At 46.5% G+C, this 22491-nt stretch overlaps 1 protein-coding gene across 1 annotated transcript in view; it reads left to right on the top strand.

Annotated features, from left to right (window-relative positions):
• Nucleotides 1-22491, top strand: part of LOC144300745 (scavenger receptor cysteine-rich domain-containing protein DMBT1) — a 42947-nt gene that overhangs the window by 11147 nt on the left and 9309 nt on the right. Inside the window, exons 9-28 of the mRNA XM_077877009.1 lie at nucleotides 103-135; nucleotides 692-718; nucleotides 1327-1480; nucleotides 2486-2703; nucleotides 3354-3665; nucleotides 4909-4959; nucleotides 5833-5874; nucleotides 7784-7813; nucleotides 8504-8548; nucleotides 10764-10808; nucleotides 12553-12582; nucleotides 15368-15409; nucleotides 16213-16251; nucleotides 16770-16802; nucleotides 17977-18009; nucleotides 18171-18209; nucleotides 18391-18429; nucleotides 18894-18929; nucleotides 20918-20956; nucleotides 21523-21561. Of these exons, the coding sequence (XP_077733135.1) occupies nucleotides 103-135; nucleotides 692-718; nucleotides 1327-1480; nucleotides 2486-2703; nucleotides 3354-3665; nucleotides 4909-4959; nucleotides 5833-5874; nucleotides 7784-7813; nucleotides 8504-8548; nucleotides 10764-10808; nucleotides 12553-12582; nucleotides 15368-15409; nucleotides 16213-16251; nucleotides 16770-16802; nucleotides 17977-18009; nucleotides 18171-18209; nucleotides 18391-18429; nucleotides 18894-18929; nucleotides 20918-20956; nucleotides 21523-21561 (1326 nt within the window). The remainder of the gene's footprint in view (nucleotides 1-102; nucleotides 136-691; nucleotides 719-1326; nucleotides 1481-2485; nucleotides 2704-3353; nucleotides 3666-4908; nucleotides 4960-5832; nucleotides 5875-7783; nucleotides 7814-8503; nucleotides 8549-10763; nucleotides 10809-12552; nucleotides 12583-15367; nucleotides 15410-16212; nucleotides 16252-16769; nucleotides 16803-17976; nucleotides 18010-18170; nucleotides 18210-18390; nucleotides 18430-18893; nucleotides 18930-20917; nucleotides 20957-21522; nucleotides 21562-22491) is intronic.

Raw genomic sequence — 22491 nt, 5'->3', positions numbered from 1 at the left:
GTGTTTGATCCTTTAAAAAAAATATAAAAATAAAGAACACCTGATTTTCTTTTGTGAATCACATGACCATCTTCCTCATTCTTTCTTTTGGTCTTTGAGTAGGTGTTGATGGCAGTCTGAAAGTAGGACCAACAGGTATGGTTGCTCTTCCATACATTTCAACTGCTTAGCTGGCCTCTGAGTGATATATGTGATCCTGGCTCCTCATTAATACTGTAATCAGGGCACAGCTGGTTGACTGCATAAACCTTCTGTTGCTAATGAACAAGAATGACAGATCCCATTAGTGTTGACATATCGGTGGGGCTGGGAGCCTGCAGAGGGCAGGGAGAGAGCTGGAGGGTAGAGTTCAGGTTCACCAGAAACATAGTATCTGGGTCCCAGGGGTGCCATGAGTCAGCACATGCCACGACAGAGGGCTAGCTTCTTGCAGGGATGATCATGCCACAGATGCTGCAGAGAGCAAGGAGATGGGAACCCCAGGTCAGCCCTCAACGAGTTGTATCAAACTACTCCTAGCCACACACTCAGTGTGCAGTCCTCCCAACTCTTAAAGAGCCACTCACCAATGTCCAGTAGGGTACAGAGAGGTCACAGCTTTGAGTGTTACTGTTTTTTAGTATATTAGGGGAGTATCCTGGATAAAAGTCCTTGCTCACAGTATTTTTTTTTCCTCTGTGTATTTTCACAGACTCAACTGGTGACAACGCAGCTACAGGTATGTCAGCTTCACTTAAACCCTTCGCGTGGTTTTATATTTGCCTGATTTTCACTGTTAGTGCTTCCAGCAGCTAGATGGATGCTCCCTTCCTTTTACACTTAAGAAGCTGCAGCACAGAGAAGACTGTAACTTAAATGTCACACCAAATGCAGGATTTCAGCCGTAAAATGGATGCTTTACATGCCATTGGTGCTGACTTTAGCTGGGATTTGTATATAATACAAGGGATCTTTCATCATGAGTGGTTTTATACCCAGCCAGTGTGACATGGACTGAGAAAGGACACTCAGGCTTGCAATGTCCTTGTATCTTTTCATTAAAACATATGCTCAGACCTCCCTGTGCATATGGGTCCAGAAGCCCTGTCAACCATAAATCACTGTCATTTCTCCTGTAAGCTTGATGGGATAGGTGTAATAGTCTTATCTGACAAAGAACAGCATCAGAAACCCAGAGGAGACCCCCAAAGCCAGCCTCATTACCAGGCAAAGCACCCCTGGAATAAATCTCCCTCACTACCACTCCCTGTGCCCTCTGACCCCTCTGAAGACACAAGCACAGGTCAGTGCTTCTCTCTGACAAGGTTTCTTGGCTGTTTCTTGCAGATGAAAACTTCCATTGTGGCGGCCTGCTCACAAATAATTCAGGCTCCTTCTCCAGTCCTTGGTATCCTAAAAAATACCCTATAAATGTGGTGTGCACCTGGGACATACACGTGGATCCCAGGGCTCATATCAAGCTCACATTTGAAGTGGTGAAGTGAGTAGCTGTTTCCCACATTGCTCAGTTATAGGCACAGTGACCCTGCCCACCTCCCCTACCCCCACCAATAAAAAATTGAACAAACAAATCAATCAGACCCACCTTCCATAGTTAGTTCTCAAAAGTGAGGAAGGCCTTGGAGGCCTGTTCAGTAACGATCAAAATTTTGAAGGCAAAAGTCTTAATGCAGCTATTCTAGTTCCAGAAAATCAGTCTACTGATAAAAGTCTTGTGCACAGGGGATGATGATAGCACTCTTTTTTTTTTAAGATTTTAAAAAAATATTTTATTTATTTTTTCATGAGAGACGGGGGTGGGGTGGGGCAGACACACAAGCAGGGAGAGAAGCAGGCCCCATGCAGGGAGCCTGATGTGGGACTTGATCCCGGGACTCCAGGATCATGCCCTGGGCTGAAGGCAGGTGCTAAACCACTGAACCGCCCAGGGATCCCCAATGGCAGTACTCTTATAGGAGCACTAGATTGGAAACCATCTAAGTGTCCATCAATAGGGGGCCACTTAAACAGGTTTGGGTCCATCACACACCTATGGGGGATTGCCTTGGGATGATCTGCAGAAAAAGCCTCAGACAACAGGCCAGCAGCTGTCATCTGTGCTTAGACTCGATCTGGAAAGAAATAAACCATTTATAGTGACTGTTTCTAAGAAGCTTCTGTGAAGCAAGAGGGACTAGTCAGGGGTAGGAGAAAACTTCACTTTTCACCAAATACCTGTCAATACAATTTAAATTCTGTTCTTTGGGCTTATCATGCATGTTCAGGAAATGCAATTAAATGGAAACTTTATAAACTGAAAGATTTTTATAAACAGGAAGATACATATTGCATGTCAGCAGGGTCCTATTTCCCTCTGAGCTGTGTGAGAAGATGGAAGCTTCAGGTGGCTCTTCCAGAACCTTCCCTTCCTGAACCAATCTGTGCAGTGCTTGGTGGAGGGGAAACCCCAGCGGATGGCATCTGAATGATATCGCTTACTTCACAGGTTGGAGAACTTCTACAGCTGTCCATATGACTTCATTGAAATCTTTGACGGGCCGCAGAATGAATCCTTTTCTCTGGGCAAGTTCTGTTCTGGCACAACCCCAGTATTCACCTCCTCCTCAAATCGCTTGACAGTGGTCTTCCACAGCGATGCTATCGTCACCAACATGGGCTTTTATGCATCCTACAAGTCTTTTGTGCAAGACGAGAACAATACCGGTAGGTCCTTTGGTCATTTTGGCACCAGCCCTGCCTGGTGATGACGGCAACAGTGGGTGGCCGACTATGACCCCCAGGGTGCCAGGGGGTCACCCCATTCCTTCACTTACCCCTGAGATCTGACTGAGGGAAGTGATTGAACACCCAACACGGCTGTGGAGCAGCACATCCATGCACATCTTCTGATACTACAGCTTGTCACACAGCACCCAAGAGGGGTCTCAGGTTAGGGTTAGGGTTAGGGTTCCTGATGCTGTCTCTGAGCCTGTTTCATTCAAAACACATCTGTAGTCTCTTTACCCCTGCTTCCAAATATTGCCCACCCAGAGTGGCCACAGCTAGGTCAGCATGCCTGGGGCTGCCCACCTCAACCCAGGGCTCTCGGAGGCCTCCTTTTGCCTCTGTCAAGCAGAAAATCCTGTGTGGGGAAAAGGCTTTTAAAAACAGCTCTCAAAAAGTCACATTGTTGTGAGAGATGGAGCCCAAAGCACCCTTGGCAGCCCACTTTAACCCTCGGTGGCTCCCCACGTCAGACAGAAGAGCCCCCGAAAGCTGGTCAACTCCCAGGAAATGACCAGGTCCTTTCTCGAAGGCAGGGACAAAGGGGAGGGGTGCCCAGAACATGACCCAGGCGTGCCTGCCTTTCCCAGATGTAGCCCTCAGGCTGGCCGGCGGCAGCCACCAGTGTGAGGGCCGCGTGGAGCTGCACTACAACGGCACCTGGGGGACAGTGTGTGACGACAGCTGGGACCTGCGTGATGCCCAGGTGGTGTGCCGGCAGCTGTCCTGTGGCTGGGCGGTGTCGGCCCCCGGCAGGGCGCATTTCCACCAAGGCCTGGGCCCCATTGCCCTGGACGACGTGCAGTGTGTCGGCACAGAAGCCACGCTGTGGCAGTGCCTGCACAGTGACTGGTTCTCCCACAACTGTGGCCACCACGAAGATGCCAGCGTCATCTGCTCAGGTGGGTCTGATTCTGACACAAGCAGGTGGGCGCCATGGCATTGCTGACTGTGCTCAGAGCAGGAGGGGATCCCCCTGCATGGTTTCTGCCCACCTACCACCCACACTGAACTCCCTAATACTTCCTTTTAGGTGGCCTCTTCTTCTTTCATGTACATGAAATCATTTTACAAGGAAGTTCCATATCCCGCCACACACGGACAGGCGGGATCGCTTACCATAAACAGGCAATCCATACCAATAGACCCAGTGGCAATAAAACAATGTTAAAATGTTAAAAAAAATTAAACAACTATCTAATCTGATCAATTTATGCCTGTTGCATATCTGAAAATATCCTTAACTGGAATGGAACTCAATTTAAAATTTTGAATTATCATGCTATAAAAATATGTAAGTCTTAAAATAGAAGATGCGCCATCTCAAATTATCTAACATCCCACCAGCAATGAGTCATGCCTCTAGGAAATGTCTCTTTGGTTCATCCCACCTGTTGGCCAGTTGACAGAGAGATGGCTCTTAAAGTCACAGAGCTGGGAGCCCAGGTCCCAACCCAGGGCTGCTGTTCTTTCAGTTTTATCCCAGTTGAGTTTCTGCAAATAAATTCAGTACTTAGAGTGAAAAGCCCCCAGTTATCTCTGCATCCTTCTGGGTTTGCCTGAGGAGAGCCAAAGTGGTTTATCGACTAGACCAGGCCACAATGACCAGAGGATGAAAGAGCAAGTAGTGTAGGGGTACTGGAAGCTTCTGAGAGACGAAGAGAGAAGTCAAGGGGCAGAGTCAGTGTTGAAGTAAAGTAGGAGCTGAAGTCAAATGCTGAGTATGACATCTGAGGACAGGGCTGGAGGCCTAAGGAGCATATAGTTCTGTGCTTTGCGAACTGACGTTTACTCTGGGAGGCAAGACCCACATACACAGGAAGAATTACAAAACCAAACTGACTGGAAAGATAGGCACTCCACATAAGGCAACCATCACTGTGGCCACAGTTTGGGGAGGGGGCACGGGTGGGAAAGACATTGGGATGTCCAGCAGCTGGACGGGAATGAACAAGGTGACCCAGGACATCTGGTGGTTGTAATCATGGCGACTCAGGGCCATTCTCATGGGCCCAGATTGGGGGCAGTTTCTCCCCAGAACAATACATGGACCTTTCCATTTCAAATAAGCAGATCAACCTCTTGGGCTTGAGAAGAATGAAAGGACATGACCTACGCTCACTTTTTGATTTATGTCTCTCCTAGCCTCCCTGCCTTCCTCAGCACCATCATCTGCTACGAGTTACCCAATTTCAGGTAATTTCGGTTGTTCTTGATTGAGGAACTGTAACTTCTCTTGGCAAAGTCACCCTAGATAGTAGGGCAATGGTTTAGGGGCCCAATGCCCTGGATCTGTCATCCTGGCTTCATTACTTATGAACTGTGGGATCTCAAATAAATCTCCGAACGAGCTTGTATCCCGAGTTCCTCCTGTAGCTAAGGAGGAGGAGGAGGATAATAGCATTTGCCTCCTAAATCCGTGTGGAGACTCGGTGCTCTCTCTGTGTAGCATGGCTGGAGCAGTGCCTGACGTGTGGGCACACGATCTAGGGGCAGCCGGCTCCTTCCACGCACCACCAGGATTCATCTCTCTACGTCCTCCTTTCTACCTGACAGCATTACAAAGAATGAAGGAACGGAATGCATGACTTGGTCTTTGTGACTCTGTGACCGGCTCACTAGTTGTCACATTGTAAATTAGGTCAGCAGCCCGTCTGTGGCAGAGTCTTTAAGAGTAAAATGCAATATGCAGAGGAGTTAGGAAAAAGAAATGACCTCAAACCTTCAAAGGAAGCACCAGGGTAGGTTTTACTGAACAGCAGTGACCCCCAAATGCTTGGGGATGCTTTCTTTAACATCTATCTGCTTAAAAAATGAAAATGATCAACCCCTGTGCTCTGATTTTCTGGAGTGTGCATCAGCTGCCTCTCCTCTGGGTGCACGCACCACCTGGCCAATGGAAGGCACCCCCCTACCCAGCAAGGACTGTGGAAGGGAATCAACCTAGAATCAGAAACTTTACATGACCCACAAGGCGGAGGGCCCACCACCAGTTCAGTGAGAGGTAAACATGTTTGACACTTGAGATGTTGTATCCTGGTCTTCTTTTGTGTTTCCCTCTATTCTCAGCATCTTTCCTGAAGAAGCTGACAGAGGTGCCCACATCAGCAGGTAAGCTCTTCCCCCGTCCTCCGCTGCCTTCCTTGACTCGTGCTTTAGTTCAGAAACACTCCAGTGTGACTGCTGTGGGCAAAAGCATCCCGGCTGGAAACTTTCCTCCACAGCCTCAGGCAGGTGCGCAGGTGGCTGCTGCTGGAGGGAGGACTGAGGATGCCTGGGTTCGCCTAGAAAATCTGTGGTTGGAGAGTGAGTGACAAGAAGCTTCGAGATGCCAGAATGGCTTCTGGGGACTGGTCTGGAGGGCTGAGGGTGGCCCGCTCACTCCAGATCTCCCCCTTCCCTGCCAACTCCCACCATGAGTTGTCCTTGGCTGTGTTCTGAGCATACCCGGTTTCTGTTCCCTTCTGCAACACCGCCCTTCCACCGTGAGGGGCAGCCTGGAATGTCCGCACATGGGTGGTGGCACCTGATAGATGGGAGCCATTGTTATTGTCAGTTGATCAATGTGTGCAAGGGGACACAGAGAATATTACACACACACACACACACACACACACGAATTGGTATGTGCATGTTAGCTTCTCATGAAAAATTCGGCAAAGACTTCACAAGACACAGTAGAAGAGCAGAAGCAGCTGTATACAGTGAGGCAGGTCTGAGCCAGCGGCTAAGGAGCAAAAACCATCTGTTAAGCAACTGCAACCTTTGGAAACCCAGTAACACTCAAGGCAAAAATAAATGAGTGAATGAAGTGGAGAGGAGAGTAGATTTGTTATCACTGATTATCAGTGGACAATTTCCAAGAAGTGCTGGCCCCGCTGGCGGCCTTTCGGATGAGCCTTGACGGAGGTCCACCAAGTTCTGGGCCTGCGGCTGATGAATGGGTCAAGCAGGCGTGAAGGCCGAGTGGAAGTCTACTACGCTGACACCTGGGGCACGGTGTGTGAGGACAGCTGGTCCCTAGAGGATGCCCACGAGGTCTGCAGACAGCACGCTGTGTCCTGGCTGTGTCCTGGCTGTGTCCGCCCTTCTGGAAGCCGGCTGTGGCCGTGTATCAGGCAATCTTCCCGGACGATGTCAACTGCCCTGGAAGCGAGTCCTCCCTGGGGCAGTGCCCTCCCAGAGGCCGGCTCACACACAACTGGGACCACCACCAGACGCTGGTGTCATCTGCTCAGGTGGGCACAGGTCCCCTCCGGGCCGGTCACAGAGCTACCTGGGCCAAGCCTAGAAATTTGCAGATGGACTTTGGAAACGTCTTCACGCCTTAAGCTTCCCCATGTCCAGGACTGATTTCTGTTCTGACTCTGAAAAAGTTGCCAGCTGCTTAAGGTATGGGAGGGCCCCATTCAACCCGAGTGACTGTAAAGGTTAATCCGTTGCAAACTAGAGAAAGTAGTGGTACTTAATCTCCTAAACTTGTCGGAAGATTAAATGAGGTACTCCTCCTTGTACAACACTTAGTCAAGCCAATGACGCACGATGAACGCACAACATGTTAACTCTTTTGTTGGTGGTGGTATTTTAGTTACTAAGGCAAATTCTTTCAGAATCACTATCTCAGAGTTTTGGGCCTGGCTGAACAAAGCCAGAGGGGACAGCCCCAGATGTGTAAGCACAAATGTTTACACCACCTCGTTGGGTGGCATTTAAACTGAGACAACGATCTTTGAACCATTCAACTGCCCTCATTTCTATTATTTTTTTAAAAGATTTTATTTGTTCACTTATTTTAGAGAGAGAGAGAAAGAGAAGAGAGCAGAGGGGAAGGGCAGAGGGAGAGGGAGAGAGAATCTCAAGCAGGCTCCATGCTCAGTGTAGACACGGGGCTTGATCTCACGACCCTGAGATCACGATCTGAGCCAAGAACAGGTGTTGGATGCTTCACAGGCTGTGCCACACAAGGGCCCCAGCTCATTTCTATTATTAAACCACCCTCACGTTTCCTTTATCTCTGCAGATTCTTCAGCTGCTGGACATCCAGGTATCTGTGAGTTCACATCCATTTTATCTGCTGATTGGTGACGAGCCACCCAGAGCAAGGGTCCCCACACTAGGTCTCTCTCCCTACCCTTCACTTTCCCTGACAAGGCCCTTAGCTCCCAACCTTTCCCAGAAGCTGAAGTCCCAGAGCTGTTTCCCATTCCCAAGGGGCCCTACTCTGTCCCCAGAGGGAAAGCTGTTCTGGGTTTTAATGGGTTTGATGGCATCTTTCCCATAAATGAGACCTGCATGTCAACAGGACTGAGACGCCGGCTCCTGACCCAAAGGGGTGGCTGATGCAACAGAGGTTGTGGCAAGCCAGAGAAGGCAGGAGGCTCTGAGGGCAGGTGGGCCTGGTGGTAGACATTTCCAGGCCCCACCTGCAACCCCACCTAGGCCCTGGATGCTGCTGCTGCTGAACTCTGTGGTTCTGAGAAGCTCCCTGGGCCAAAGGGGCCATACCTTCACAATCCCAACATCCCCTTTATTTCTTTTATTGTCTTCCTCTTCACCAGAATAATATGTACACATGTATGAGCTACCATCAAATTTTAAGTACTAACTATTCGATTGGAGATTGGACAGAATTGTTTAAGGGCAAACAAACTCATGCATGTGAGGTAGATGGTGTTAAGACAATTATGCAATCGCATCATTGGTTTGGAATGTACTCAGGATGACTGTTTTCTTTTTACAGATGCTTCAGCTCCTGGGGAACAGCCACATGTTTTCCAACCAATAGGTATCTTTCCCATTTTTACATTTTGTGACTTCTTTTCTTAGGCTGGCCTTTGCAGCCAACAGAAATGTAGCCAACATAATTTTCCTGGCCCTGGTGATGTCAGGAATAAAAATTGTGCTCATCGGAGGCAAGCTGGTGATGTGCTGGGCCGTCCCCGTGTGGGGACTTTTTCAAGGAGAGCCAGGCGCCCACACTCCCTCAGTGGCATCACTGAAAGGCCTATAGGAAGGCCCTGATGCACACAGTGCTCTTGGTGGCCCTTCTATAAGGGGATCCCATGAACCAGCCCAATCTCTGGGGCTCAGAATCTGCTTTTGGCTGAGGGGCAAGTTCCAGTCCATCAGCATCTTAGCTTCTTAGAGGAGCAACACCCCTCTTCCCCTGCTCGGTTTTCCAGCCCCAACCTCTTCCCTCGTCCTCCAACAAATACTCCATCCTTTTTAAAATTCAAATAAGGTGAAATTAATTTCATTCTGAAAAGTCTATAACATTTTTCGAGAGACCTGGGTAAGAAATGTGAAGTCTAAACTCCAGGCATTCCGCTGAACCTGTTTTGAATTTTGAGAGAAGCCACATGACAAAGGACACCCCAAACAGGAAGAAAGCAGAAACTTGTTTTCAAGTATGTCTTCTACGAAGCCACCATGTGGCCCTGATCCCCATAAAGAAATGGCCCAGTGAGTGAAAAACACCATAGAGTATGAGCTAAATTTCAGAAGCAAGAAGGAGCCACGTGGTCTCCTCTGCATGTATCATCTCCCTGTGGACACAGGCTGCCTGGGCAGAGGGCAGCAAGCTGCAGACTGGGGTACAATTCTCTAACTGGAAATAGTGTCTCATTTGAGAGTCGAGGGAACCTTCTCAAGCCTCCTGCCCTTGGCTCCTGCAGACCTGCTGGTGGTGCAGTGGGCAGCCAGGAGGAGCAGGTGTGAGGTCTTCGTGGAGATCCTCTACAGCAGTACCTGGTGTGTGACCCCCTCTGGGGCCTGCTCGCTGCATGGGTGGTGTGCTGGCACCTGGGCTGCGGAATGGCCCTGGTGGCCCAAGAGGCAGTCTGTTTGGTGGCAGCTCAGGCCCCATCTTCCTAGATGATGTGCGTTGCCCGGGCAATGAGAGCAGCCTGGGCAGTGCCACCACCTTGGCCTGTTGGTGCATAACTGTGGATGCAACAAGGATGCTGGGCTGTCTGCCCAGATACCTGACCTTTCTTCAAGACATGGTTCCCTCCCCAAGCAGCAGAGTCAGATCTGCCAGAGGGCCAACCCTGGAAGGCTCGGCGTCTGAAGTCATGAAAATAACTTGTCCCATTTGCCTGGAATATTCCCAGTTGTAGCACTGGAAGTCCCATGTCATGGGAACCCCCTCAGGTTCAGCTAACCCAGGACATCGGTCACAGTAGCCTCAAGTGTGCCTGATACCACAGCCTGTTCCCTGGGCCCTAAGAAGAGAAGGGATCCTATGAGCAAAAACATGCCTGGCAAGCAAGAAGTTATGCCCCTGCTCAAGACAATTTTTAATTTCTAGGAATGATTTTTGTGTGACAATCTCCTAAGTTTCTCATGAAGGTATTTCTCAGCTCTCCTGATTTGCTGATTGCCCGAATAGGGATTTTTCTTGCCATTAGGGATGATTTCATGCAACCGCTTAAAAAAGCCGAATGAACATTTAAAAACCCTGCTTGGTTACCTTTTGCTACTAAATGATGTACACAGCGAGTATCTGTGACTCCCACCCCACGGCCCAGAGCCACCCCCCCTCAGAGGGTTGGGGGGAAACAAGGTCCCTAGACAGGTGAAGATGCAGAGGAGGTGAGAGTATTTCTATCCTACCCTTTTGTTGGGTAGTTTTGATTTTTAGCCCATAAAGTGAGCGTTTGGTGCTGCAAATGAGTCGTGGTATCTCTCAATGAGAGCTCTGAGTCAAATGGCATCAGATGCTCATCTGTCCTATTTTGTAGCTTCAGATCTGATCGGAGTGGCTATCGATGGATCCTCCCTGGAAGAGGTCAGATAGATGCTTCTGATTAGTGTCCATAAACCAGAATCTCACCAGCGGAGGGAAAGATGGTCTTAGAAATGCAGTTGCCTTTGCCGGGCCGGCCGGCACCAACACACTGGCACAGATGTGGGTTCATGTGCCCACTCAGCTGGTGTGTGGGAGCATTTTGCAGATGGGCACCTGCGCTAACGTGAATGCTTTGGGTTTTCTCCTTCAGCTACTGAAGCCGTCCCAGATCCAGCAGAAACAACTCCTACAGTCGGTAATCCTTTTACTGCTTCTTTCGGGGCTTGCTAACTATTGACGCTCTAGGGGGCTCCCTGAGGCTACAGTGAGGCTTCGGGGGAGAGGCTGTGGGCAGGGAGAGGCTGTGGGCAGAGCTGGCCCCTGGTCTAGTCTCTGCCTCTAAAATTTGTCTAATTGTGAATCTGGGCCACTGTACGAGTTTGGCCTAAAGAAAATAGTGAAAAGTTGAATTTGAAATCTTCCCATGCTGCTGCTTAGCCATTTAATGACCCAGTTCTAAAATCAATATCTATCCTTATCCTTGCAGTTATCCTATTTCAGATGCAAAGATGGGAATTCGGAAACACAGTATCTGAAATCAGAGCTAGGCTGGGAAAATCCAGTTGCTGCATTTGTAATCTCTAATTTGACTTTTCCCTATGGGGCTTGGGAAAAGAAGTGAGAGATGGTATAGAGTACTGGACTTCGGGGTTTGTGGCGGTAAAAACTGCAGGAAAGTCCTATTAAGAATTACTTGCCGAAGTAAGGGGGGGGTTAGGGGAACGTGGAAATTAAAGTGAGGAAGCTCGGGTCCCATCGGGGTCCTCCAAACACCTGCTTAAGATCCATTCTCAACCTTGGCTCCGGAGCCTCTGGGTCCTTCTTGCCTCTCTTAATTTGCTGATATACCCAATGCTTGAACCTACACTCATAAGTTCACTTTAGAGCTTTCAGTGTCTGGCCTCTTCAAGGATTTACCAGATCCCCCATTATCCACCTACTGGGATAATCGCTCTTCCTGGTCCTTGGCTTAAAATTATGTCGTGAGCCTTAAAGCTGCCTTTGTGGTGCTGCTTTGGGGGAGGTCCATGAACAAAACCCAGTCCTTCTCACCTGGACCCTTTGTGAAAGCATTGATCCTATTACCTTGGGGCCTCAGGGGTATGAGATGGTTTCCTTTTCTCCTTTTCTTAATTCAGCCCACGTGTGCACTATCTCAGGCTGCCAAACAACCAGAATTACAAAAGCAAATCAGACAAAATGGAAACACCCACTTTATAATATCTTTCATTTTATGGAGCAAAGACAAGACTAATAGGATTCAGTGAATTCATCTATTTATTTAACAGATATTTCTTGAGCCCTTTCCCTGCACCAAGCACAACTCCACATGAAGATGTAGAAGTGAGCCCAGCAGGCAAAAATCCTGCCCTCATTGGGCTCCCTTACCAGGGGGACAGTTCAAGATCATTTATGTGTTTCCACCACAATAGGTTGTTCACGAAAGTAAATCAATATTGAATCAAGAGTTGTAATATGCTTGATTATGTTAAGGAGCCACTCTCCTTTCGTATTCAGACCTCGGTGCTGCGGTATAACTAGTATAACTAGTTAGATCAATGAAAATGAGCAATCAGTGTTGGAAACCTAAGGTCAGAATTAGGAAGGTTTCTATACTTCGAAACCCTAGGAAATATTTACTCTGCAGAGCATCAGACAAGCAGCCTTCCTGACCCACGCAGGGAGATTATACTGTCCTGGGAACCAACAGACAATTCTCACGTCCATCTTCGTGCAGCCTTAGCTCCAACTCAATCTCACCCAAGAGCCTTTCTTATTTGTAATTTCACATTCCAGAAGTCGTTTTTGTGTCTAATTTTAGTATATCTGAGGCATAATTGCTTCAAGTAAAAAGATATCTTCTAAATTTTCCATTCGTGGGTGGGATTTTTGTTTGGAGTTTATCTGATTTCAGTTTGGGCTTTGTTTTACAATTTCAGCATCAGCCTCAGAAGAGACCACTTCGCCTGGTAATTTTATTTTCATTCTTGCTTTAGACAAGTCACAGATGGCTGGATGGCTTTGCATATGGTTAGGGTTAAAGTTTATACATCACCAGAAACTAAATATCAAGCTCACATCAAACTAACACAAGGTGCTCACACATTCACTGAATGCTTAGTAACTGGGGCAGGTAGTGCTCGCATCCCTTCCTTATGGAGGACACTGTGATGCCCACCGTGCGCTCTTGACCATTGGTGCACCTGCAGATCTCTGAAATCAAGTTATAGTGACATAAGCCTCCCTCAGAGTCACACGCTTGGGAATTCAATGAGTTCATTCTTTTAACAGCGTGGGACTTCAGGCATCATGGGCAAAGCTATCCCTGTAATCTGCATTGTCAGAAAATAATAGAGTACCACATCTCTGTGTGTGCTTCACAATACAGTACACCACCCCGGTCATGTGCAAATTTTTAAAAATAATTTGCGTGACTAAATAAGTTGGGGAAATACCACATCCCCCCTTGAAGATTCACAGTCTGTTAGCCCATTAAAGTCTCAACAAACCCTATAGTAAAGGGTCTTTTTTTTTTTTTTTTTAACACTTGGCTGGACCCAATACTTCTCAAATTTCTTTGACCACTGAAACATTTGGAGTAGAAATGCAGCATCACAGAATTTGGAGCCCAAGAATCTTGGCTTATGTTCTGACTCTAGCCCTAACCAACTGGGCGATAGTGAGCAAGTCCCCTTAACTTCCAGAGCCTCCTTTCTTCCTTACTCTGGAGAACAGGAGGAGGAAGCTTGTCCTGGACAGCATACACTGGTGCAAGAACACAGTGGTGGGAACTTGGTAGTCACACTACTAAGCATGTGTGCACTACCATCTGCTGAGTCTGACCTGGCTCTCTAATTTAAGCAGCACATGTGGCTTTATAAACTTCCCTCTTGGGGGCCCTGAGGATCATTCTAGGGCTTGAGTTAATCAATATATGACTAAGTAAGTTGGAGAAATACCGTCTCAAAACAAATAAATTCAAGTCAAATTTTCTCTAAAGGTAAACAGTTGTGACAATAGTTCCTGGTACATATTTCCAAAATTTCAGAGCCCTCTGCTAGGCTTGGGAGAAACTGATCTCTAAGAAAATCAGACAATGAAATCAATTTCTCCTTGGTGGTTGGATGTGTGAGAATCAGCTGCCCGTTCTCTCAGGCAAGGTCAAGTTCAACATGGCACCATCTAGCATTTTTTTTTCAAGATTTGGAAGAAACCATAGAGACTGTTCAGACCTGAAGTCACAAACAGGCAGCCCATGGGCCAGTTTTGATGCAGGGAGGGGTTTTGATTCAGACAACAGAGTTTTCTGTTTTTGTTTTTTTAAAAGATTTTATTTATTCATGAGAGACACGGGGCGGGGGGAGGGGGGCAGAGGGAGAAGCAGGCTCCATGCAGGGAGCCCGAAGTTGGACTCGATCCTGCGTCTTCAGGTTCAGGCCTTGGGCCGAAGGCAGCGCTAAACCACTGAGCCACCCGGGCTGCCCCAGACAACACAGTTTTGCCTTTGCAATGTTTAATCTGATTTTAATATTTAAAATGAGAAATTTCATATAAAAGTCCAGATTTCAAGCTTTTTTGGAAAACCCAGAGGGTAGGAAGCGCTAGCATGAATTTTGGCAAGGCACCAATTGCCTGGGGTTGAGTAGAAAAGGAACCCTTTCCATGGGCAGTGCTGTTTGGTTTCTTCCTGGCCTGTGCCAATTATTTCATGTCCATCTGAATGCTTGGTGCCTCCCAAACTTCAATACGCATATAAATCACCTGGAGATCTTTTCCTTTTAAAGATTTATTTATTTATTTAGAGAGAGAGGGAGAGAAAGAGAGAACAGAGTACAAGTAGGAAGGGTAGAGAAAAGCTCAAGCAGACTCCTTGCTGAGCACAGAGCCTGACGTGGTACTCTATCTCACAGCCCTGAGATCATGACCTGAGCCAAAACCAAGAGTCCAACGTTTAACTAACTGAGCCATTCAGGCGTCCCACATGGAAATTTTTTTTTTATTGGTGTTCAATTTGCCAACATATAGAATAACACCCAGTGCTCATCCCATCAAGTGCCCCACTCAGGGCCCATCATCCAGTCACCCCCACCCCCCGCCCACCTCCTGTTCTACCACCCTTTGTTCGTTTCCCAGAGTTAGGAGTCTCTCATGTTCTCTCTCCCTTTCTGATATTTCCCACTCATTTTTTCTCCTTTCCCATTTCTTCCCTTTCACTATTTTTTATATTCCCCAAATGAATGAGACCGTATAATGTTTGTCCTTCTCCGATTGACTTATTTCACTCAGCATAATACCCTCCAGTTCCATCCACGTCGAAACAAATCCCACCTGGAAATTTTTTAATGCAGACTCTGATTCTGCAGTAGTTCTGGGGTGGGTCCTGAGGCTTTGCATTTCTAACAAGGTGATACAGATGCTGCTGGTCCATGGACTAGCCTTTCAGCTGCAGCAGCGGAAGCTGAGAGATGCAAAGGGACTTGTCCAAAGTCACATGTTTGGTTACACAAAGAGCAGGGACTAGAGCCCAGCTCTCTTGGGTCCCAGACCCAAATACCACCTTCTGCATTATTTATTTCCCTTAGCTTAATGATACAGAGAATAGGAAAACAAAATAGGAGCAGAGCATAATCAAATATGGACACAGCTGGAACATAATTTGTAAAAAGGGTGATTAAAAAAATTGTTTACCAATCAACTTGATGGACAAGGATGGTATTTAATTAAAATCTCCTTAAATTGTGCTTGTTTTGACAGTCCCTGCCTCTATTTCAGCCACAGATTCGGTCCCTGCAACTGGTAACAACTTTTCTGCTGATTTGTCCTCTTACTGCCTTTCGGGGATATTGCTGTGTTGAAATTCTATCGGGCTAGTACACCTACACTATTTGGGTCACTTGGCTGAATTAATTCCTTAGAAAACAGACTGGAATCCAGAAACAGACACAGAGGGCCTCTACACAGCTAAGCGTAGGTCCCAACATTCAAGCTCACATGAGAGTGGTCACAGAGCCTGTTGTTCTTACTTCCTGCACACGCATAACAACTGGCTCTCTGGTCTCCCCACCGACTGTGTATTATGAGAGACAACAAAATAGGGAGAGGTAAGGGGACAGGAAGGGGGAAGGGCTGCTCATAGAACAGCCACCGTGGCACTTGCAGGGAATGCTAACAGATAGTCTGACGGCCAGAGAAGTGTTCAGAAACCCATTAAATGTCACCAGACTTTCTAAATGTTCCAACTTGGAGTCAAAATGCCCCTTAACCTCAACATCCTTTGAGATGCCCTGGATGACAGCCCTGCACAACAGTGGTTTCTTCCTCACGAGCCTGAATCATGCAGGTTAGACTATGTCTTCTATTTAAAAGAACAGAACAGGGAAACATGCTCCACTTCAGGAGAGGGTTCGTCTATAACGGCTCATGTTTTATTCTGGATGCCTTAACCCTTATTCAGGAGCTTAAGAAATAACTAGTCCTCAAACTTTAATTTTTCCAATAACGAAAGCAGGTAAATGAGATCATAAAAGAGGCAGAACTGGAAAATGCATAAGAACTTTCCGATCCACGGACTGACTTTCCTGTTTGTGTTTCTTATTTAGGCATCATTTCTACTTCAGCAGAAGTGACTTCTTCACCTGGTAATGCCCTCTGCCCTGGTAATGCCCTACTGCAAATGTAGGCAGATGGGACAGCAAGACTGCCTGTGCCATGTCGCCAGGGCCAAAATCAGGGCAGCTCTGGGCGGGGGTCAGGAGGGGAGGAGTGTCAGGTTGTCACTGTCTTTGAGCAGAGTGCCCAGTCTGGGCCAGACCCTATGCCAGGCACAAGGTGGTGGTGGTGCCTCTTGGGAAGATAGTGAGGGGAACTCCTGGCCAGGTGAGATCACCTGTCATAGATTCTCACCATCACATGTCTCTCCTTCATAGCGCTGGTCACAGCTGCACTTTTACAGAACAGGAGCCATGTCTAGCTTTCTTTATTATTTTACTTCCGCATCTAGCGCAGTGCCTGCCATAGAGGAGATGGATGAATCAAAATCTGTTGATTAAATAAAGTCCTTGATTTCTATGCTCCAGGGACAGAGAGAAAAAAAATGAGTTAACTATAAAACAATTAATTTGATAGGTTTTGACCAATTGCCTTTTCTTATTTTCAGAATCTTTTAGTGTTACTGTAACCACCTTAACAGGTAATTTTGATATTATCTATCCATCTTGCTTGCTATAAATTATCTTATTCGATTTTCCAGGGAGCTCATTATACAATCTTTTATGTCCTAATCAAATTATTTTATTCTCTAGAGTTTTTAAATATGTTTATATTGACCTGACTTGCATAGGCCACCCCTGTACCCCCGATGATGAATGAATTACAGACAGTCCAGCTAAATGCATGGGCCAAGGGGAAAATTAGTTTAGTCAATTCCCAAACTCAAAAGCAACTCATTCACTGGACTGACTGAGAGGGGGTCTAATGCCCACGGTGGGGGGTTTTCTGGAGATCAACCACAGTGTGGGTGTTGGCAGAATGGTGGAGAGTCAAGCCATGGCTTTGACTGATCCTCCTTAGACGTTCATCCAGCATTCAGTGAGGATGGTCACGTGCCAAGCTCTGTGCCAAGATTTGGAGGGATACAGAGTTGACCACGGTAACAAGTAACTTTTGTACAATAATCTTGAGTGATGCTGGTTGCGCCTGAGGAGTTCCTAATGTGACTTTAGGGTGAACAATTTTACAAATAGAGGGTTAGAGGTTTATTTGTGGGGAGGATAATAAAGAGGGTGATCTCCCCTGCTCTAGGCACTAAAGCAATTAAATAAAACACCAGACTTGACACCAAAATATGGCCTTTGTTACTGGGAAGGACTAGTTGGTGGGCATCTCTTAGTACCAGAGGCAAATGGACCTACCCCACTTCCTTACCTGCAGTCTGGGTCTTGGGACTACCCACCTGGAAAAAAAATCCAATCTGCAAAGCTCATCGTTTCCTGTGTCACTGCCTTCCAAACATTTGAGGAGAGGAGGGAGGACTAGGAATCCCTCCATTTACAGAATCTTTATTAGATTAGCCCATGTTGGGAGAAACTTGGACCCATGGTTGTTGCCATCTGAGCAGGTAATGTCCACCTTCTCCAAGGGGAGAAGTTAAAGGGTGGGCAAGAGGAATGGAGACCTGAGGAGTGGAAAGGTGGCCTAGAGGCAATGGAGGATCTAGAGATGTCCTGCCGTCACCCCTGTGATGGGAAAGCAGGAGCACAAGCCAGACCAGTCATACTGATCTACGACGGCCACCTTTATGTCTCCTGTATCTTAGCAACACGTATGCCTGATGTGGCTGCCTTGTTATTTTTGTTCACCTGCAGCTTCAATAACAACCGCTGTGACCTCCACACCAGGTACAACACTGTCTCGTAAGCCATTAAGTGCTTCATCTTGGAATTCCATTCGTCAGACTAGGCTGTTCCATGGAAATTTTATCCCCAACACAGCCTCAGGAAGAACAGAACCAGGAGTCCTCTCCACTGGTTTTTAGGCTGCTTCTTCTCTTTTTCTACAGATACTTCTTCAACCTCAGCAGAAGTGACCTCTCCTTCAGGTAAAGGCTCTCTTGTTGTGTGGTTTAAATTAAGGACGTCAACCTCTTACTTGCCATATTCGATTTAGAAAATGAGCCCACATAAGGACCATTTTGACCACAAAGTAGACTGAGTGAAAAGACACACTGAAGTGTCCTTCCTCTCATTTTTAAGGGTCCTGTTTTCTCTATTCCTATATAGACGTATCTTCGACTTCAGTAGAAGTGGACACGCCCTCTGGTAATGTTTTTTGCCTGTCACATTTCTTAAGTTAAACATGAACTCTCCCCCCTTCTGCTAGACAAATGGTACATGGGTACTGAATATTTCGTTTGTGGTATAAGCCCTGATGTAAACAGAAGTCCCAGCATCCTTTTCACAGAAATGAAGCTTCATGTTCTCATCATACATCCGTAGTCACAGGAGTGGTCCCTCCACCAGGGAACGCCCTCTGCTTGTCACCCTGGTCTTGATCAGATGTGCCCACGGGAAGTGAGGGACTCCAGGCTTCCACTTGCTTGGTGGTGTGTGTTATGTTACGGGTGATGCTTTGACCCATCAGCACACCCAAATGTGAGAGAACTGGATCGTGATAGTGTTGGTTCTACCATTTGCAATTCCATCTTCTACCAAACTGTTGTTCAAGGCAAAACATTCCATTGTCTTTTTGCTGATATCTCAGTTTGATTTCTCATTGTTTCCAGATACAACTCCCACTCCAGAAGAGGCCTCTTCCCCAGGTATGCTCTCTGCTCTTTACCGTAGCCACCGTGAGTGACTTCCTTAGAAACCCCAGCCCGGCAGGAGCAGACACACCCAGAGGAAGCACCTCTTATTTCCCCAGGAGAGGTCAGGATAGAGGAGAGAGAGAGGTCGGGAATTTTCAGGCCACTGGAACCAACGGTGGTCATGACCCTAAACATGGTGAAGGCAGATGCAGGGACAGGATAAGTAGGACAAAATAGCAGTAGGTGTCAACCCTGGAGATGACCCCTGGCGGTGATTCTCAAAAGTTGATGTGCAGGTGAACGGCCCGGACAACTTGTTAATGTGCAGATTTGGATTCAGTGGCTCCCGGTGGAGCCTGGATTCTGCACTTCTCACAGGCTCCCAGGTGGTGTCTATGCTGCTGGTCATGGGCCACATTCGGGGAGTAAAATGCTGAGCCACTACCCTTGTTTTGGAAGAAAATGCGACCCAGAGAAGGAGGAGACTTGCCAATGTCTCAGCTCAGGCAGTCATAAATATGGCAAACCGTGTGGCTCAAACGACAGAAATTTACTTCCTGCAGTTCTGGAGACCAGAAGGTCCAAGGTCAGGGTGCCAGCAGGGTCGATGTCTGGTGAGGGCCTCCCCTTGGGTTGAAGATGGCCACCTTCTCACTGTGTGCCTACAGGACCTTTCCTCAGTGTGTGCTCCCTTAGGGAGAAAAAGAGAGAGACAGATTGTGTCTCCTTATAAGGACACTAATTCCAGCAGATCAGGGCCCCCCCTTACAACCTCACTGTACCATGGTTCCTTCTTCAGAGGCCCCATCTCCAAATACAGCCAAGTGGGGGGTTAGGGCTTTGCATGTGAACTTTGAGGGGACATAACTAAGCCCTCAGCAGTCACAGAGCAAGGCAAGCTGGGTCTCCCGGCTCCCACGCAAGGGTCCTTTCTGCTCCCAGGCTTTGCTGATGAATCTATGTGACTCCACCCAATCCAGCAGACACTGATCTCTTCAGGAGCGAGGCCTATTGCCTGCTTGCATTTTATTTCTTTCCTTTCTTTTTGATTCCCGGTTACTTTGAAGACATAACAGCGTAAAAGGCAGAGAAACCAAGTTTAGAAGCTGTCTCTCACTTAGATTTAGGGATTGTCTTCCTCCCTGCCTCCTTCCATCCGTCCCTCCTTGCTTCCTTCTTTCCCTGCCCCCAACACGACCTCTACTTTTGGCAGGTTCCTTTCACTGGTCATGCTCACTAGCTCTTGACACTGCAGGAGGTGAGCTTTTCTTTGCAGACCCGGTTGATGGTAACTGGGTTGCTTTTCACACAGTCAGGTGACACTCATGCACTTTATTTTCTTTAGGAAAGCACGACAGCAGAATCACTTCCTGCCTCTCGAGTGCGAGGGCAGATGTGGTGGCCGTGAGACCATTCCCTTCCTTCTCCCTCATCCCTGTCCCCCTCACAGCACGCAGAGGGAATGCAACTCCCATATTTTATGCTCCCGAAAGGCAGAGTGCTGTAGGAAGGGCGTGCGCTTCGGGGCCTCCCAGGTCAGAGCTGAGGATGCTCCAGGCATGTCCTACAAGCTGTCCTACAAACATCTGAGTCTCGACGTCCTCATCTCTCAAACGCTGCTACTACTTCCCTGGAATGGCTGTTGCAGGGATTCGAGATGTAAATTGTAGGACACGTCATGGATGCTCCAAATGGAAATTGCTCATCTATCTTGCAAAATGCCAACTTCTCACACACCCTTTGACTCCTGGATATGTGCTTCCACAGGATAAATAAGCAGGGTGGATTCTATTCCGTGCAGCTTGTGCGTCGGGCTTATTTTTCATAAACTTGTAGTATACAGCATAAGATTTCAATGACATCCAACTTGAGGGCTTTCTTTTCTTTTTTTATGATTTATTTAAATGCAATTAACATATAATGTATTATTAGTTTCAGAGGTTGAACGCTTTCTTTTCCCTGGAAAAAATTTCTCTCTCTTTCTCTCTCTTTTTTGGCAGCCATAAATCTGATTTCAACAACAGTGACATCATCACCTGGTAAAGATCACATGCCTGTTGCTTGATTAACCCTTAGTTTCATAGTAATTCACACAACCAGACTCTATCATAAAATTCATTGTTATTTTTCCTACCTTGCTTCCCTCTGTATATTTCCCGTAGATTTACACCTCTCAGATATGATCTTTCTCTTATCTAAACATTTTCCTGAGAAATCTGATTGGTTTTATTCATGTAATTGTCCTGATCAAATTATTTTATTCTTTAGATGTGTTTGTATTGACCTCACATAGGCCCCCCAATAAACATTTTTCCTACAAAATCTAATACTTTTATATTGTTCCTATAAACATTCTGTATATTTATAAGAACTTCTTTTTCTGGCCATTTATCAGATTATTTTCTCTTTGAAGAATAATGCCACTTGTTACATTTTGATAAGAAAATAAAACCTAGTGGACAGTACTTCTGTACCTAAACCTAAGGGGAAACTCAAAATTACTAATGCCTAAATATTTAGAAAATGTGTGGTTCTTTTACATATTTGAATATAAATATATGATTTTGAGAATATGCATTTTTTAAGCTGTTTTTCTCTTTTACAGTTACAGTTTCAGTTGGTGAAGACATGATTCCTTTACCTGGTAATTGTATTTGTTTTAAGCACTTAAATTATCAAATCATTAATACTATTAGGGTCACAGTTTTTTTTTTCAAAGTCCCTGCTCTTTACAGAAAACTTTTATGAGCTAATAAGTATATATATGTGCAGACAAGGATGTGCACACACACACACACACACACACACATACACACACTTTTGTGGGTCAGAAGCCCTAAATTCACCTCCTGGAGCCTCATCCAAAAGATATTTGCCTTTGTTCATAGTTCAGACAAGCATGGTTATCTTCCTCCAATATCACAGCAACACATTAGATGAGGAGCAAGCAACTGTCCTAAATCAAGATACCATAGCCACAGGGAAACCATGACCAGTGGTGCCTATAGCATTTGCTAAGTATCTTTTATGGGCCACAGAGAGCAAAAAGTTAGAAAGGTCACTAGCAACCACTTTATATGAAAACAAATTATTTTACACACATTTGTGGGTGTGGCACCACCAACACAATATAGATTTTTAAAATTATTTTTACTTTTAAAATCACCTGTCTTGAAGTATAAATATATACAATAAATTGCTCACATCTGGGAGATTCTTCTAATGTATCCAACTGTGTAACCACCACCACAGTCGGGATACGGAGCATTCCGATCACCCCAAAAAGTTCCTTCATGCTCCTTTGCATTAAATCCCCCAGGCAATCACTGTTCTGCTTTCTGGCACTGTGGATTAATTTGTTTTTCTAGAATCTCATATAAATGGAATCCAGTAATATGTTGCTCTTTCGTGTCTGACTTCTTTTGCTTAACAAACTGTTTTTAAGATTTGTCCATCTGGTCCCTTAATATTTGTTCCTTTGTATGGCTTACTAATGTTCCATTGGGTGGATGTCCCTCAATTTACCCCCTCCCCCGTGGGTGGGCTTGTGGGTGCTACCCAGTTTTTGTCCAGG

Source organism: Canis aureus, chromosome 29, assembly GCF_053574225.1.
Source record: "Canis aureus isolate CA01 chromosome 29, VMU_Caureus_v.1.0, whole genome shotgun sequence".
Lineage (NCBI taxonomy): Eukaryota > Metazoa > Chordata > Mammalia > Carnivora > Canidae > Canis > Canis aureus.
The sequence above is the reverse complement of the archived record's forward strand: the minus strand, read 5'-3'. Positions and strand labels throughout refer to the sequence as shown.